The following is a 17,001-nucleotide window of genomic DNA, read 5'->3' on the forward strand; positions in this document are numbered from 1 at the left end:
GATTCTGGATGCGATGAATCACGATTAATCGTTTAACAGCTCCACAAACATCATTACAGCTGTGAAAATCACAGGTGAAATCAAACAAGATGCTAAAACTAACTCAGAGATACCTAATTTCCTCATTTCCATGCAAGAGTTTGAATCTCACCTGAACATTGGGTACATCTGTAAATGCTTTAATAAAATCTTCTTCATCCACAGCTCCCACCGCCCCTTCTTTAGAGACACCTGCAACACACATTATTATTTACTTCAACAAACAAACTCTCAAAGTTCATCATCTGCGGTCAAATCATGGAGGGCAACTTAATCTCAAGCTTATAAAAGGGATGTCTTAAATTCTCCAAACCGTTTTACTTCATCTCAATCACACCGGCAGACAACCAACTGACAGTTGCAGTTGTTGCCATAGAAACTGTGCACAATGATGTGTTCCTATGGCAACTGTTACATTGCTACATTAAAGGGGATCCTCTGTGTTTTTATGTATGGGGGATATATGTGGGGAGAAAGAAGCTGAATTGGAGCAAAATCTAACAGGATAAATCTATTTAAATAGTAATGTGAAAGTGTGAAAAGTGGTTTCAGAGGCTGCTAATGTCTTTTATAGGGCAGGCAAATCATCCTACGCATTAACATGTATCAGTCCTAATGGACTTCCTGTCCGGCTGTAATTGAATGATCCATCATACGGCCCAAAGGGGGAGTGGCCGCTAATAACACCCACACAGGGAGAGGCCCGGAGAGTCTGATAAACACATCAGAAATTCAGAAGAATCAGCTCAAGAAACCACATTTCAAAGCACTCCTGTTGGACCTGTTTGAAACTGAAAGCTAAACTCGATAATGAACCTCAGCACCAACATCAATCCATAATGAAGTGCTGATGCAAACAGACAGTCAGCGAATTAAAATGTTTTCTGCAAAAGCTTCTTGTTCTTAAAGGGTATTTTGCTATATAAAATAGGCTGGTACCACCATTTTACAACATATGCCACTTAAGATACTATTGTGCATAGCACAACATGGTGAGATGGACTTTGTTCCAATCGGAATCAAAATCTACATAAGCAACAGCAATAACAGTATTTGCCTTAAATACCACTAAACATGCAACTCATTCTGTTCTTCAAATAATGGCAAGCATAAATATAAGCATTTTTCTTGACACTGGTCCAATGCAGGCACATGTCCCAGGAATAAATCTGTCCCAAGGCAAAAGAGATTTGGCAAAAGGCTAAAACCTGGGAATAAACACTTGAAGACTTCTAATGTTTTTCTTCACTTTGGACTCCCCGAGAGGCGAGAGAAACAGACATGAGAGCTGGACTGTCTGATTACAGAGACATCAATCACAAGCCTGTAAACCCAGCCATCAATCAACACACCAAATCAGATTTTTGAGGTACTTAAGAAATGAATTCATGCAGCCAGACTGTCATAAATCATATCTTTGTGGTAAGTTCTCCTTCAATGATATTCAGCATTTTAGCCTAATAGTACATCACTCACAGATGAAATCTGTCATAAGTATTTTAGACTGATTGCTTAACAGAATCAAAGTCTAAAGACTGAACTACACACCACATGTAGTGACCTCATCTCAACATCCTTTTTTAAAATGAATTGAATCTGTGTATTTGAAGGTGTCTCACCTGTCTTGGTAGCTCCAGTGGCACTGGGTCTTCTAGCGCTGCTGGAAGATTCTGCAGGTTTCTTGGGTACTTTGGGCACTTTAAACGCAGCCTGAGCCGATGACGGCCTGCTGCCATCCACTGAGTCGTCATCGTCAAAACTACGATCTAAAAGAAGCAGAAGATCAATCTTTCATCAAAACAGAACATGGGGCAGCATTATATCAATAGATCCGTTCCTGATCGACAGTAATATCATTAAGGTTGAAAAGGTTCACATTTAACCCAACTTGTCCCTTTTGAAGAGATAGTTCACCCAAAGATAAATGATGTCTGTCACCATTTATTTACCCTCATGACTTTCAAAACCTGTATGATTTTTTCTTCTGTGGAACACAAAGATATTCTGAGAAATGTCATTGGTTTTTTGTGCATGCGATGGAAGTCAATGGAGTCCAATGTTGTTTGGTTACCACATTCTTCAAAATATCTTTTTTTGTTCTATAGAAGAAAGAATGTCATACAGGTTTGAAATGACATTTTCATTTTTGGATGAACTATCCCTTTAAGTTCAAAATAGATGGATAAATCCTGTTTGGAGAACTTGCTGCACAAGGGTCAGCCATTTTTTCCCATATAACCATTGTATCGTTTCCTCATTTGGATGTATTTGGTTCAATAATGTGAGCAATATCAAATAAGACTGATACACATACAAGCAACCCATCCAAGCACCAATGAAACCAAAGAGCTTTAGATCCGATTTCCATCCGTACCACAATGTCATCTTTATTAATCAATGACCAGCACATAACCAGTACCTATTATGGGCTTATAAATTACTCAACGGCAAAAGCAGCAAGTATTACACTTTAATCTATATCTCAGACAAAGAGCCTGCCTGCAAAACTCAAATCCACCCACACAAGCACAGATTGTGTGGTTCCAGCAAAGAGAAAAGCTAGAAGAATGCAAACGGCCCTTCGTTTCATCTACCGGTACCCGGGTCATGAAACCTCCATAAGTACACGGACAACACCCTACATCGGCACAGATGCAAACATCACCAGTCAATTCAAACATGTATATCAACATAAACATGTACATCTTGTGTAGGCACTCACAGTCACAGATGCGTTTGCAGATGAGGCGCCTCATGCCTGAAGGCGGGCGTGGCTCTCTCTCGTATCCGAGGCAACGCCCAAGCTGCTGCTCACATGACAGCGGTTCTCACGGCGACAAAACATCCATAGATGAATAGGCAAGGCGTACAAGACGGTTTACAGAAACCACCACCCAAAAGCTAGTCGGCATCATCGCTCTCTCTCTTTTTCACTCGCTCCTTCCCCCCGCTCACCTCCTTTCTCCCTCAGCCTCCTCCCTCTCTTCTCCATCACTCCCTCGCACTTCACCATGTACCCACCCCTCCTAAACGGAACCGAAGAACCAATCAAGAGAGTGATGACATCATTTATACCCAGCCAGTGAGCTTTGAGATTTGAGGATGCTTCTTGAATGTAAATAAGCTGTTTTTCGTCTAATGCTCCAGCTAAGCTAATTAGCATCAACCTAAAGACTTTTTTCATTTAAACCCAGATAACACACGGTCAAACAAACAGTGTAATATATATGAGAATTAAAAAACCAAATGCACAAATACAGTGAGGAGGTAGAAGCCATACCCCTACAGTGAATATGTGGTGGTGTTTTGTATGCTTGTGTGTGTGTGTGTAATGGGCATTGTGACCCTGTTACAAAGCCAAGAGGGTTGACTGCATAGACACATTATATATTCTGACCCCACTAGCAGGGCTGAATAGGCTCTGTGTGCCTGCCTATGTGTTTAGCATTATTAGCATAGTAGCATAACCCGCCCTTTGTTCAGACTGGAAGGCGTGAACAACAATCCAACAAGGACGAGCCAATGATGAGGGCAGAGCGAGCGAGATCAAGAGAGCGAAAACAACAAAACAGCAACAGGAAAAGAGGCTGAGGAGATGAAGGTGGAGAGAGAGAGCGAGAGAGCGAGAGAGCGAGAGAGAGAGAGAGAGAGACAGAGAGAGAGAGAGACAGAGAGGGAGAGAGAGGGAGAGAGACAGAGAGAGAGAGGGAGAGAGACAGGAGAGAGAGAGAGAGAGAGAGAGAGAGAGAGAGAGAGAGAGAGAGAGAGAGAGAGAGAGAGAGAGAGAGAGAGAGAGAGAGAGAGAGAGAGAGAGAGAGAGAGAGAGAGAGAGAGCAGAGAGGAGAGAGAGAGAGACGAGAGAGAGAGAGAGAGAGAGACGGGAGAGGAGAGAGAGAGAGAGAGAGAGAGAGAGGAGAGAGAGAGAGAGACAGTGGCTGGGAGCTAGAAGGTTAGTGTGAAGAGGGCGGAGTGAGAGACGAGACGAGAGAGAGAGAGAGAGAGAGAGAGAGAGAGAGAGAGAGAGAGAGAGAGAGAGAGAGAGAGAGAGAGAGGGAGAGAGGGAGAGAGACAGAGAGGGAGAGAGGGAGAGAGAGAGAGACTTCTCAAAGGGCAGTTTCCATGACAACAAGTGCAGCGCTACCCACATCAGTGGAACAGAGTTAAAAAAAAACTGTTTAAATTTGCCTACCAACAATCTGTGATGTGCTTAAAAAACTACATTTAGTTCCAAAAATTTTGGTTCATCAGTATTACCATAAAAGCATAGTTCTTATCCACCTTGCCACCTATGACATTAGTTTGAAGAATAACATTTTTCAATACTAATATCTGCAATACTAATATCTTCAATCTTAATATTTCTATCCATCAACCAAGTGGACATGATTTATATCTGATAATCTCAAAAATGCTAATCTCTCTCTCTCTCTCTCTCTCTCAAAACTGACCTGGAAACACACATGCTCTCTGACAGCCATATCTTTCAATCAGGTCACTGCTTGCGCCTGTGCGTCTTGAAGACTCTATTGATGTTTGAGCTTCTCTGTTCATTTGGTTACTTAATTGGCTATTTAATCTGGTTTAAGGATTACGGGGGGCAAGCAGTGAATCCGTTTACTGCAAAACAAACACGCAGCGAGCATATTGTGCAATACGTTCACCAAAAAGTACTCGGAGCGTAAGTACCCTAATACTTTTACAGACCACTTCATTTATAGTCTACGTACACACGGCATCTCCTAAACCACTTCAATATCCAGTCAAAGAGATGTCCTAGAAAGAGGGTCACACTTAAACTCCCCCAAGAGACAAAACCTACTGATGCAGAAACCAATAAGAATATCACAGAGAAACAATATTACATATTCGCTGGTCAAACTCTATTTATTGTCTAAAAGCTTGCTAACTAAAGGTCAAGCATGTACAAACAAAACAAAAAAAACAGAGATGCAGAAAAGCAATAGAGAGTCTGTATATTTTCCAAAAATCTGTCAAGGTTTTGCCAAGCAAAACATTTATGTTCCAAGCAAAACACCTAAACATAATTTACACTAAATACTATTTTGATAAAACACTCACCATCACCATCATCCCCAACAGACATGGCTAGAACGCATCTGAGGAGCAGCTCTTTCACCCTGTCCTTCTCTCGCCCTTCCCTCTCTCTCTCTCTCTCTGTCACGCTGTGTCAGAGTAATGCCGTGACAGGCACTGCTCTCTCTCTATAACCCTCTCCTCACAGCGGCTGTTGGCAAAGCCAAAAAAACCTCTTTGAATGTCCACTTTTCATTCTTCTCCCACATTTAAAATGACACTGGCAAGGAAGTTGGCCTCACGACGATCGACCCCTTCCTGTTCTTATACTGAAAACTGGCAAGAAACATCTCATGGCGCACGGTCAAGAAAACGTCAGTTTAACACTTTCGGAAGTTCACCAATCCCTATTAAGAAACATTGTTGAAAAGTCTGAATTATCAATACGTTTATCAGATTTTATCCATGTAACTGTCAACAGCACATTTAAGTTTGTGATAAATTAAGGTTCGTAATAACGATTATTATTTCTTTCTGATGAAGTAAATATGAAACGCTGTTCACAAAAAAATGAAAAAGAATATTCAACAAAAACAAAATGTAGGCTAGGGTGAAACTTGTTGAAAAATGATGAAGGGACATGTTTTTGTGGAATAACGTGCACTAGTGAATCGTTTAAAATAAGACAAAATTAGAAAATGTAGTACAATTATTCAGACATAAACTATGCACTCTTATGTCTATGAGTAACACACAAAGTACTAAAAGAAATAATTCAGCTAAAATCCATAGGAGCAGAAACAACAGCAGACTGCTTAACTATATTACTAGGAAAAAATATACATTGCATTAACCACCTATAAAAAGGAAGAATATACCCACTTCAAGTCAAAGAGTCAATAAGTTCTGACTTAAAAACACACGTAACCCTACGATATCAATGAATACGACCACAAACACTTCTAAACATACACACACTGGAAAACACATTAACATACTGATAGCATTCCAAACCACAACCGACCGAATGTGAGCAGCACAGTGTGATCTGGAGAGAGATCCAGCTCTCCCATTATACAACATATGCCAAACACATCATGGAGATTTCCAAGGCCATGGAAGTCTGACACCATTCCCCATTTTAGATTCCAGCACAGAAGTTAAAGCTAACTCGCTGGAGACAGAAGGGGCACGGTAAATCCCAGCATTTAGAAGTAACCCATAACTTTGGAACTTTTGCTTATGGCTCACAGACAAACTGTTAAATGCCCTCTCATTTGGTAAGTCACTTTGGATAAAAAGCTAAATGAATAAATGTAAATGTGGACGTTTATGTTGACGTTAACCTTCAAGTAGAAGTTAATGCTAACGAAACCCCAAAACATAAGGATTAGCATTGAGATGAATGAATCATTCCAGTTAAATGTTCAGAGCTCGGATGTCAAAGGCTTATCTATCTATGGCACTACTGTGATTAAAGACGTTGACAAAGACTAATATTAGCATTTCAACTGAAGCTGAAAACTGAGTGATGTAAACAAGGTGTTTAACGAACAATGTTAACATGCTAAAGCTAACTTACCTTGACTCAGGCTGAGAGCCATGTTCCCAGAGTTCAGCACTTCATCAAAACGGCTCAGAATAGTATGTAACCTGAAAAAAAAACACAGAATGGGATATTTTGAAATGAATAGAAAAAAAATGTAAAAATGACACAGACATTGTACATTTCAGGTATGAATACTGCAAATACTTGGTATTTTCCAAATTATAATGCCAAAATAACCAGGTATTCATCACAAACCACAAAATGTTACGGGAAAGGCAAAATTAAGTACCATTAATGTATTACTTTTCATTTCGAATGGTGTATAAAATCTTCAAAAACTATAAACATTCAGCATACTTCAAAGGGAATCAAGATACGGCACTGCATCAGAGGCTTTAGTCCGTCCATCAAAGTGATGCTTCTCCTGTACCACTGTCAGATTTGACTAACCTCTCGCAGAAAAGAGAAATTTCAGTGCAAACTACTTATCAAAGAGCATGTTACAAACATAAAGACCTTTATTTAGTTTTTTCTTAATATTTATGATAACATTCTATCCAAACATGTACTCAAGGCAATTTAGATGCATACGCTAAAGATTAAACTGCATTACGCAGTAAAGCACAACATCAAAATCTAAAACTAAAGAGTAAGAGATAAACCAATACCCCCGTTTAAAGGGAAGGTTCACCCAAAAATGATAAATATTTTGTCATTTTCTCACCCTTATATCATTCCAAACCTGTATGAATTTCTTGTGCAGAACACAAAGACGATATTTTGAAGAATGTTGGTAACCGCACAACACTGGCCCCCGCTGACTTTGATATGGAGACCTAACCTTTTCTTAAAAAATCTTCTTTTGTGTTCCACAGATGAAAGAGTCTTGCACAACAAACGACATGAGTAAATAAATGACAAAAAGAATTAATTTTTGGGAGAAATATCCCTTTAAAACAGTGAGCAACAAATGAAAGCATTTGAATATATGAGATTCACTAAACCAACGGCACACATCTGCGTTGTGCTCTTACATAGAAGTCTTGGCATAATTACTAGCCTTGATCTGTCAGCCGAACACATGACTATTTTCAGAACAACGCAAAATTAAGAGGACACTGCAGTTCAATTACTGTCCTTCACAAACCCAACGTATAGTGTGAAAACACGAAGATGATTCTTAAACCCCCTGCAGGAGACGGCACGATTTCAGATGTGATGCTCCAGCAGTCCTTGAAATGGACAACCGTGAACCAATAACCTTCAATAACGTGTACACGGCCACTTTTTCACATGCAATTGCATGTCGATGTACATCCAAGGCCATGTTAGACACCGCGTATGTGAGTGTCCCTTTGGTTAATGAAACGTTTGCAGTCCACACGAATGATGCATGTTCTTACGCACATAGAAAGAAACACGCACACACACAGAACATCAATCCCTAACACACAAATGTAGCATCTCTATCTGAAATGCGAAGAGGCAAAAAAAAGGCAACGACACAGAAAGAGAATAGACAGCCAAGAATGAGAAGAAAGCAGACATGCGACAAGCGGCAAAAACAGGGACAGCGTGCGAGGTCCCACCCACCTGCTCAGACATAGTGCCCTTGTTTTGTGGACGAAAAACGCTTCAAGGACTTCTTCCTGATTGCTACGTTCCTACTCTATGGCATAAAACCTACAAAACTGCCACCAGCATAAGTGTATGTGTGTGAGAGACAGCGCTAGGATTCAATTCCCTTTTACATAACCTCCTGTCTGGAACACACACCAGGGGGAGGGGCTAAAGCTCAGAAACTCAGAGACAGGGCTGCAACCCCTCCCCCTCCAGGCATGGACAGACACACACACACACACACACACACACACAGGAGCGCTGCTTGCGTTTTCCATTTCCACACTGACAACAACCCCCCTTTAGCCATCTTGCCTTCGTTTAGTCGGTTCAGATTGCCCTCTTGGTCTCCTTCCTGTTTTGTCGGTCACGGTACCCAGCTCGCGGCTCCGTCCTTTCAAACTGTGTCCATGTCAACAGAATGAACGTCCTTTCTTGTACCCACTCTCTCTCTTTCATGAGGGCAAGGCTGGCATGGCATAACAGTTTCTGTACATTAGCTTGGAGTAATTTTCAGGACCTTGTCGGCCCATCGGCACCCCAGTGGGGGTTATCAGATTGTATCATATCAATGTGATGTGATGCAATATGACTGCAACAACAAAGTGTAAGAGACAAACACACAACTAGTCGGTGAACTGGTTAATGCAGATTTTGATTCTCTTGATTTTAATTCTTAAAAAGCTTTATGAAAAGATTTAACTTCAAAATGTTTTTTTTTGTATTTTGCCAAGTGATTGGGACCCCTGCATCCTATTTCACTCCCTGTAGCTGTTTCTTAATGGAAACAAATGCATCTTATGACACGGCACACCATAAAAAACACCTCCAGTAAAAAGCAAGAAATGCATTTTTTAACAATGCCCTCAGTCAGACTTGAGTTCTCGACCAGAGGTATTGTGTGAGAGCTGTGTGTCATAAGCATGTCATACATACACCACACACTATCTGACACATCATATCCTCACTATGAAAACCAGACTGAACATATACACTGTGTGGCTTATCTCAGACTCCAAAAAGTTCAGTCTTTATTGAAACATCTGGACTGTGCTAAAAGTGACTCATCTCGGATCTTTAAATCTGACTTCTGGCAGAACTCAAGAGTTATGAAAGAGCCAAAACCTGGAACCATGAAACTGTAATAGAAGAAGAGCAAAACATTTAATGCTAAAGTCAGAAGTTCGATTCCCAGGGAATGCGCACACTTCTAAAATGCCTGAATCTACTTGAAGTCACTTTGAATAAAAGCATATGTCAAATGCTTAAATGTAAACGTGCATGTAAAAAGTTGATTTAGCATCATCCAATTGCATTCAAAAGTGTTCCTTAAATGTTCAAGATGTGGCCAGTGGAGTCGGTTCAAACGCCTGAAGGGTCTTACATCAGACAGAAAGGAATGCAGAAGCATCACACCACTCTTACAATTCTCAATTCATCACAGATCAACATAATGCACTGATGCCTGCAATAATTCATCAGATAACAAGGAATCCTTTACAGAATACAATGTGAAGACATGATTTATGCTTTTCACCCTTCTGTAACTAGAAACCCTTATGTTTAAGTTTTTGCTGTGAATACATTACAGACATTTCCAGGGTAACAAACACACTTCTTTAAAGGAACAGTTCACCCAAAAATGAAAATGCGGTCTTCATTTACTCACCCTCAAGTTGTTCCAAATCTGTATACATTTCAGAAAGATATGTGGAAGAATGCTTGTAACCAAACAGTTCTTGGCCATTGACAACCATAGTAGGAAAAATTACAATTGTCATTAAAAGTGCCCCAGAACTGTTTGCGTTCCTACGTTCTTCAAAATAACTTATTTTGTGTAAAACAGAACAAAGCCATAAGAAAGCGATTTTTCTAACTATGGTAGTCAATGGTGGCCAAGAACTGTTTGGTTACAAGCCTTCATTGCCTAAGGGAATAGTACACTCAAAAATGAAAATTTAAAACCTGTATGACTTTCTTTCGCAGACACACAAATGATGATATTTTGAAGAATGTGGGTAACCAAACAACGACGGTACCCATTCACTTCTTTTGTATGGATACAAAACCAATGCAAGTGAATAGGTACCGTCGTTGTTCAGTTACCAACGTTCTTCAAAATATCTTCTCAAGTCATACAGGTTTGAAATGACAAGCGCTTGAGTAAATGATGACAGAATTGTTTTGGGTGAATCTCTTTAAATGTGAATGTGGTCTTTTAGTTAGTATGCAAATATTAAAACGTTACAGGTAAAAATCATACCAAACAACATGGTAAGTTTACACTATGGGGTGCAAGTAAAACACACAATGAACAAAATTAGGACCTGATGGAGACTGGAAGGCCTAAACTGCTAATGCAGTACAGTAATAGTGTACTGTTGATATGTGGAGCATTAACTACAGACAAATGGGGTGTGGCTGGACAGTAAACACTACTAGGCTATCTATCGTGTACTAGGTAGGTTACAATATTAGCAGTAACACACTAACCGTGCAGATGGTAGATCTCTTTTGTTGAGGTCTGCTCTTACTTTTTCCCCCACATGCCGATAGACCTCCACCAGGGTTGATATAGCTGCCTCCCTCACCTGTAGGGCACACAACATAACCTTTACAAATCAATACAAGTACACAATGCACCCTAAAACTCAAAGATAAAAAAACAAGCATATGGTCCGGATTTAAGGGTGGACTCATGGGATTGTTCTTTTTTCACTAATACAAAGGATTGAACTCAGCTGCACAATATTAGAAAAACTGCATTAGTGCTCACTGCCACTCTACAGAATCCCTTTTAGGGCAAGTCAGTCCACTCGGCAGCCATGTTAAGCACCCCCAGACAGCTCTTTTTTTTTATTTGCAACAGCTCCTGTCTACTTGAATCAGTAAAGGCCAAAATCTGATGAACTTCTTAAAAAAATCAGACTGGTCGTCAACAACAGATCTTAGAGCAAAGAATGAGTTTCCAATCGCAGATAAGCTCTATTACTTGGGTGCGGGACATCCCTTAAGATGTCGTATTGATGGTTTAAATTTCTTCTATTTATTGTTATACAAATGGCTCTTGTCTCTGCTTTCTCACACGCACACACAAGCATTCAAACAGTGAAAGCAACAGAGAAATATAGACAAACTTGACTTTTGCACACACATTCCAAGCGTTACATGCATACACAGACAGACACAGATCCCTACCTGGGGGTTTTGGTCTCCAGTTAGTGAACAGAGATGTGGAACAAATTTACTCAAACTCAAAGGCTGAGCACCGTAACTGAGAGAGAGAAAAAAATAGTAAGTGTAATTCAGCATACGCTGTATGAACAAGTACAACATTTAAACGCAAATATAGAAAACAGTTTTTTTAGCATTTGTTTTGCTATTGCTTTAGCATTGAATGTTAAAATCTCATTTCATTAATTTGAGAAAAGGTTGCAAAATCATCATGATTTTTTTCTCACAAAATTGTATGAATAGCAAACACTCTGAAACCAGCATTTCTCAGTCTCTGTAAAATGCAATACAGTATTTGATGCCTTGCAATGTGCTGAATCATGACATATAATGATGGTCATCATCTTGTGATGTTGTATGTGATACCCAAACCCCACATGTTTATGTAATATAAACACCCAAACAATCATGATATTCAGCGTATTGTTCATTAATAACAAAGGCAACATACATATAATAATAGTGTAGTGTTCTACTCGAGTGCATACAGAGGTGATTACATGAGAATGACAGCTCTTTTGTCAATCGTGAGGAGTAATGTTACTGAGAAAGTAGCTTTGTTTGCCTACGTGTGTGCATGCAACACTTAAGTGAGAATACGTGTTAATCTGACTTTCCCGGTATCGATACTAACAGGTAAGAGGATTACCTGCGTAGTCCGTGTGTGTGGCACAGAGAAGGATTTTGTGTTGAGTGAATGAAGAGTGTTTTCACTCTCTGGTGTACATTATTTATACAAAACTCACTTATACTATTTTTATATTTATGATGTTACTTTACAAATTTGATAAATAAAAGTCTAAATCATATTCAATGATAAAGAATAAGGAGCCCTGCAATATGGAAGACCAGCGCCCCCTGTTGGACAACACTACCAAAACAAATGTTTGTTTACAAAGTGAGAATGTATGTTTGTATGAAGAACTTACGCATTTAGTGTAGCGACCAAGCACATGCAGAGTCCCTCTCTGCTTCTGAAGTTCTTATGTTTAAATCCAGTGAACAGCCTCTCCCAAACATACTACAGAAAGAGAAGACGGGGAGGGATGACAACAATCGTAATTGCCTCATTTTGTGTCCGCAAAATTACCGCAAAAGCAGGAGAGGAAGAGATTGAGCATTGTGGGAAATAATGAATCATTGGCAGTGATAACTGGCAAACGTGACCTGATGTTGTTCCATTCATACAGCACTCACACATCTACAGACAGAATCTTCATGAGTGTATCTGTTTGTCTGTATAAATGTGTGTAATAGTTTGTGTGCGATTATTATAGACTGTATGATTAGCTCATTTTTGGGGTGTGGTTGCTCACCATGGGCGTTGCTGTCTGTTCCATCAGCTTCAGAATGAGCGCTTGCGCCTGTTCTCGAACCTGATCCTTTGCGTCACCGAGACGGTCCAATAACGCAGGCACCACTGTGAAAGAAAAAGAATCGGGGTTTAAATATTGCACTTATTCCAGCTAAGCATGCAAAAATCTCTAAATAAGACATTTGTAGATTATTTGAGCAACGACCGAACCCATGGCATTTGGTTTGGAAAACTATTTGTTTGGAAAAGAAATCGGATTAACTCTTTAAAATAAGAGTTTGTTTGTTAGTACACCATTGACTACCACAGTAGGAAAAATTGCTTTATAAATTTCTTTGTTCTGTTGAACACAAAAGAACATATTTTAAAGAAAGCAAACAGTTCTGGGGCACTTTTGACTACCATTGTAATTTCTCCTTCTACAATGGTAGTCAGTGTTGGCTAAGAACTGTTTGGTTACAAGCATTCTTCCACATATCTTTCTCTGTGTTAATAGAAATTTATACAGATTTGGAAGAACTCGAGGGCGAGTAAATGATGACAGAATTTTCATTTTTGGGTGAAGTGTTCCATCCATACATTCATTCAACATCTTTTTACATCAGTCAAATTTAAACAGTCTTTGTATAAAGTCATCAAATTATTTTTGAGAAATGTGAGATGTGATGTGTTATGGTCATAACATCCCGTTTCTCTGGTAACAATAGGCGGCGGAGCTAAAACAGCTGAGAGAAGAAGACCGAGCCTGTGGATTATGTCATAAGTCATTCTGGTACTGCTGTGCAATACTTGTTTTGCTGTTGAGCCTTTAACCTGCGTGGAAATGTCTTACCTGTGACAATGTTAACTCTGAAGCGATCAGTCATCCGATCCACGAACGCGCTGACGATATCGATCCCAAGCAAGGCAACCTGACACCAAATGAGAAAGAGATAAATCAGCTCAAAATGTAAACTCACGGTCAACTCTTTCTCTCACGCGAGCTAAACGCGAGACAGCAGACCAGCTGAGACACCGACAGGGGAGAGTTTCAAATGCTCTATTCTGACACTTGTGATCAAATACATCTTTGTGTATTTGTGTGCTTTGTCTTTAAGAATGAGTATCGATACTGTGTGTGTGTGTGTGTGGAGGTAAAACAAGACCGTGAGTGAGTTTGCTGCTGTGTATTTTTTGGCAGTGCGGGATGGAAGTTCACATTCCAGGGAAACAATCAAATATTCACTACATCCCAGAAGCTCCAGTTATGACCTATTTTAGGCAAAACAGGCAGAGTGCCGTGCATAAGGATAACGGAGCGTGTGGCGACCTCAAAATGCAGCAATGGGGTCTTATTCAGGCATCTTAGCTGACCTATTGCATTAGTAAGCATTACTGGCTCTAAGTTTGCAGTCCATTATGAAAACATGTTGTTGGCCAGCTATTCTTCCTTTATGGATAATTTTGTCAAACCCATTGTGCTCCGTCAGCACTTTACGGCATTTCCTCTCGACGAAACAGTGCAAACTGTTGTGTCAAAATTCATGCCAGACCGTTACTTAAAAATAAATTCCTGCATCCTGCATTTATCAAACCACATATATTGCAACTGAATTCAACAGCTGTGACTCCAATTTATGAATCGGCTCCATCCTTCGTAAAACCCAACCTCAATGAGTCTGATGTCATAAGCATCCATTAACTTAAATCCCTGAAGACCTCAACTAGTCAATTTGGACAAATGCAGATGGATTCAGATGGAGCACTAATAGCACAGGCCACCTGAAAGATCTCTGAAACTTTTAAAGGACATTAAAGGGATAGTTCACCCAAAAATGATTCTGTCATCATTTATTCACCATCATGTCATCCCAATATACTTTCTTCCGCAGAACAAAAAATGACAAAAGATATTTTGAGGAATATTGATAAGTAACCAAACAACACTGGGGTCCACTGTGTGGACACAAAACCGCCGAGACATTTCTCAAAATATCATATTTTGTGTTCCACAAAAGAAAGAGTCAAACACAGGGTTTGAATTAAAAGAGGGTGAATAAATGATGACAATATTTTCATTATGGGGTGAACTATGCCTTTAAGCAATACTGTTCATGCCAACAGTGACAATAAAAAAGAAAGTAAAGCATATCTGAACACATGACCAAATAAGAACCGGCCTCAAATAATAGCAGCAGCATGAGCCAGCAAAAAGCTGTGGTCGCTTCATAATGTCATTTAAACATCACTTTTTTTAAAGCCTTACGATAATAAATAGATAAATTAAATGAATATGTACATTAGACTGTACATTAGACATTGACGTGCCTTTTACAGCCCCAGTGCACCAGAACAATAACCCACGCGACCCTCCCCCATCCTCACAGCACCCCCATCAGCATCCACACATTCTCTCTAGGACACAAACCAATCTGTCATTTATGCATATCAATTGCAATATATTTGAGAATTTCTTTTACACACACACACACTTAAAATTGCGTTGATATTTAGAAGCATCTCAAAAGTGCTATTACTCGTCGTATGGTATTGCATAGACTTGTGAGCTTGACAGAAGAGTACAGCAATGAACGCACAAGCTATCGCTTGCCTGATGCCATTAACGAATCACAATGATAAACCGCAATAAAATTATGTTACCAGCCTAGATATGATTATATATAACTTAAGTAAAGGTTTGGCTCCAGCACTTAAGTTATCCCTTCAAAACAATGCACTCATCTTTATAACAGCTACTATGAAAATAACTCAAAACGCACCTTTGGTGACACGTTAATGTTAATTTACGCGTTCCCAAAATCAGGTCACACGCACACTACCTTGTAATTGCTGGAATTCACCCATCCCGTCAACTCATCTATCGTTTTATCCAGGCGGGATTTGTCCTGCTCCACATCACAGGATCTCTGCGGGTCTCTCAGGTAGTCTATCAGATCCGGGCCGACCTGCAGCCGTCGGGTCACGTCCTTCTGCAAAACTTTCTGGTAAAAATGGTCCATGTTGTCATTTTCCTCCATCGGGACGCTTTGTGTGTATTCCTCAGGTTGCAACGAAACAATAACAATAGCAATAGCTGAATGACTGTCAAAGTCGCGTAAACAACACGACAAAACTGAAACGTGCACAAAGAGGAAGTCAAATACAGCGTTTAAATAAAGTGGTAGAGCTTGTGATTGTGAAATATAAGATCGGGCGGCGTTCAAGTATGCTGTGCGTGCTTTGACGATGTAGTAACGGAAAATAAACTTTCCCGAAGTTTACCAAGGATGAAATGGTTGATAGGAGGTTCCCCGAACAAAAAGTGTGTTTAAACTAACGTTAATCGAAAAGTGTGCGCGCACGGAAGCACAAACGGGTGTAACAGAGATCCGCGGTGATGCGCGTATAAAACCAGTGGAAATGTATCCGACCGAGTGCAGGCAGCCTCGGCTAACAATGTTAGCTTTAACCCTTATGGTCGAGAATCCTGGGGCCTGCCGCCGGGGTTCTCTTCCCTCCTGGCCTCCATTTCAGAAAAGCCCGCTTCGCGATGCTCGGGGAGATCCGTGGATCAGATGGAAAGCGCGCTAGACGCGGCGCTACTCTCTCTGTTCTCGTGTTTACACTTATTCCAAAAATAATTCGGAGTGTGACAGCTGTCTCTCGGAGCTCAGCTCAGTACAATCGCGTCGGTCACGGCTCCTGGACCACCGGTACCCGCAATCCTAGAGTGTGTTGAATAGGAAACGATCCCGAGGAATAGTGATTGGGCCGAGGCCTTGAGGTCCTTCAACGCCGCACAGATGGCCAGCGTGGTGCCTGAATGAAAATATGTTAATTACTGAAGGAGGAGAGTTTGCTTTACGTCTTCTTCTTTTGGTTTTACATCAGACATAATGTGGACTTTAATAGTATCAGGGAAAGGCTAATGATCATGATAATTATAATTATGATGGGAACAATAATGATGATCTTTATTAAAATATTTTTATTACTGTAAAAATATTAGTGTTGTTGTATCATTCCTACTTCATTTTTTAGTTCTGATGGTGAGTCTAGTTATTCAAGTATGTAAGACATAATACATTTCTTCTCAAATAATTATTCAATTAAATTTCAAACACTTTGAGTTTCATAGTAAAACGTATTTTAGACTTCATAACCGCAGGTTATACTTTTTGAATGTTGTAACACCTTTAAACAATACGAACATAAGCGCTTCCAGTTGCCT

At 40.0% G+C, this 17,001-nt stretch overlaps 1 protein-coding gene across 34 annotated transcripts in view; it reads right to left on the minus strand.

Moving 5' to 3' along the window:
• The window catches only part of clasp2 (cytoplasmic linker associated protein 2), a 36,851-nt gene extending 20,298 nt beyond the window's left edge, over nt 1-16,553 (minus strand). For 18 of the 34 annotated variants that reach the window (XM_057355657.1, XM_057355642.1, XM_057355656.1 and 15 more), the window contains exons 1-9: nt 15,611-16,552; nt 13,624-13,702; nt 12,793-12,896; nt 12,406-12,497; nt 11,441-11,516; nt 10,736-10,833; nt 6,656-6,726; nt 1,659-1,805; nt 152-231 (exon numbers count right to left, since the gene is read on the minus strand). In XM_057355657.1, coding sequence (XP_057211640.1) covers nt 152-231; nt 1,659-1,805; nt 6,656-6,726; nt 10,736-10,833; nt 11,441-11,516; nt 12,406-12,497; nt 12,793-12,896; nt 13,624-13,702; nt 15,611-15,808 — 945 coding nt within the window. In that variant the 5' untranslated portion in view covers nt 15,809-16,552. Of the gene's footprint in view, nt 1-151; nt 232-1,658; nt 1,806-2,761; nt 3,011-5,118; nt 5,246-6,655; nt 6,727-6,979; nt 8,161-8,215; nt 8,420-10,735; nt 10,834-11,440; nt 11,517-12,405; nt 12,498-12,792; nt 12,897-13,623; nt 13,703-15,610 lie in introns of those variants that run through there. The other 16 variants (XM_057355663.1, XM_057355662.1, XM_057355661.1 and 13 more) reach the window with 6 other exon arrangements.
• Nucleotides 16,554-17,001: the final 448 nt, after the last annotated feature.

The sequence above is a fragment of the Triplophysa rosa genome, linkage group LG16 (genome assembly GCF_024868665.1).
Source record: "Triplophysa rosa linkage group LG16, Trosa_1v2, whole genome shotgun sequence".
NCBI classification, from domain to species: Eukaryota; Metazoa; Chordata; class Actinopteri; order Cypriniformes; family Nemacheilidae; genus Triplophysa; species Triplophysa rosa.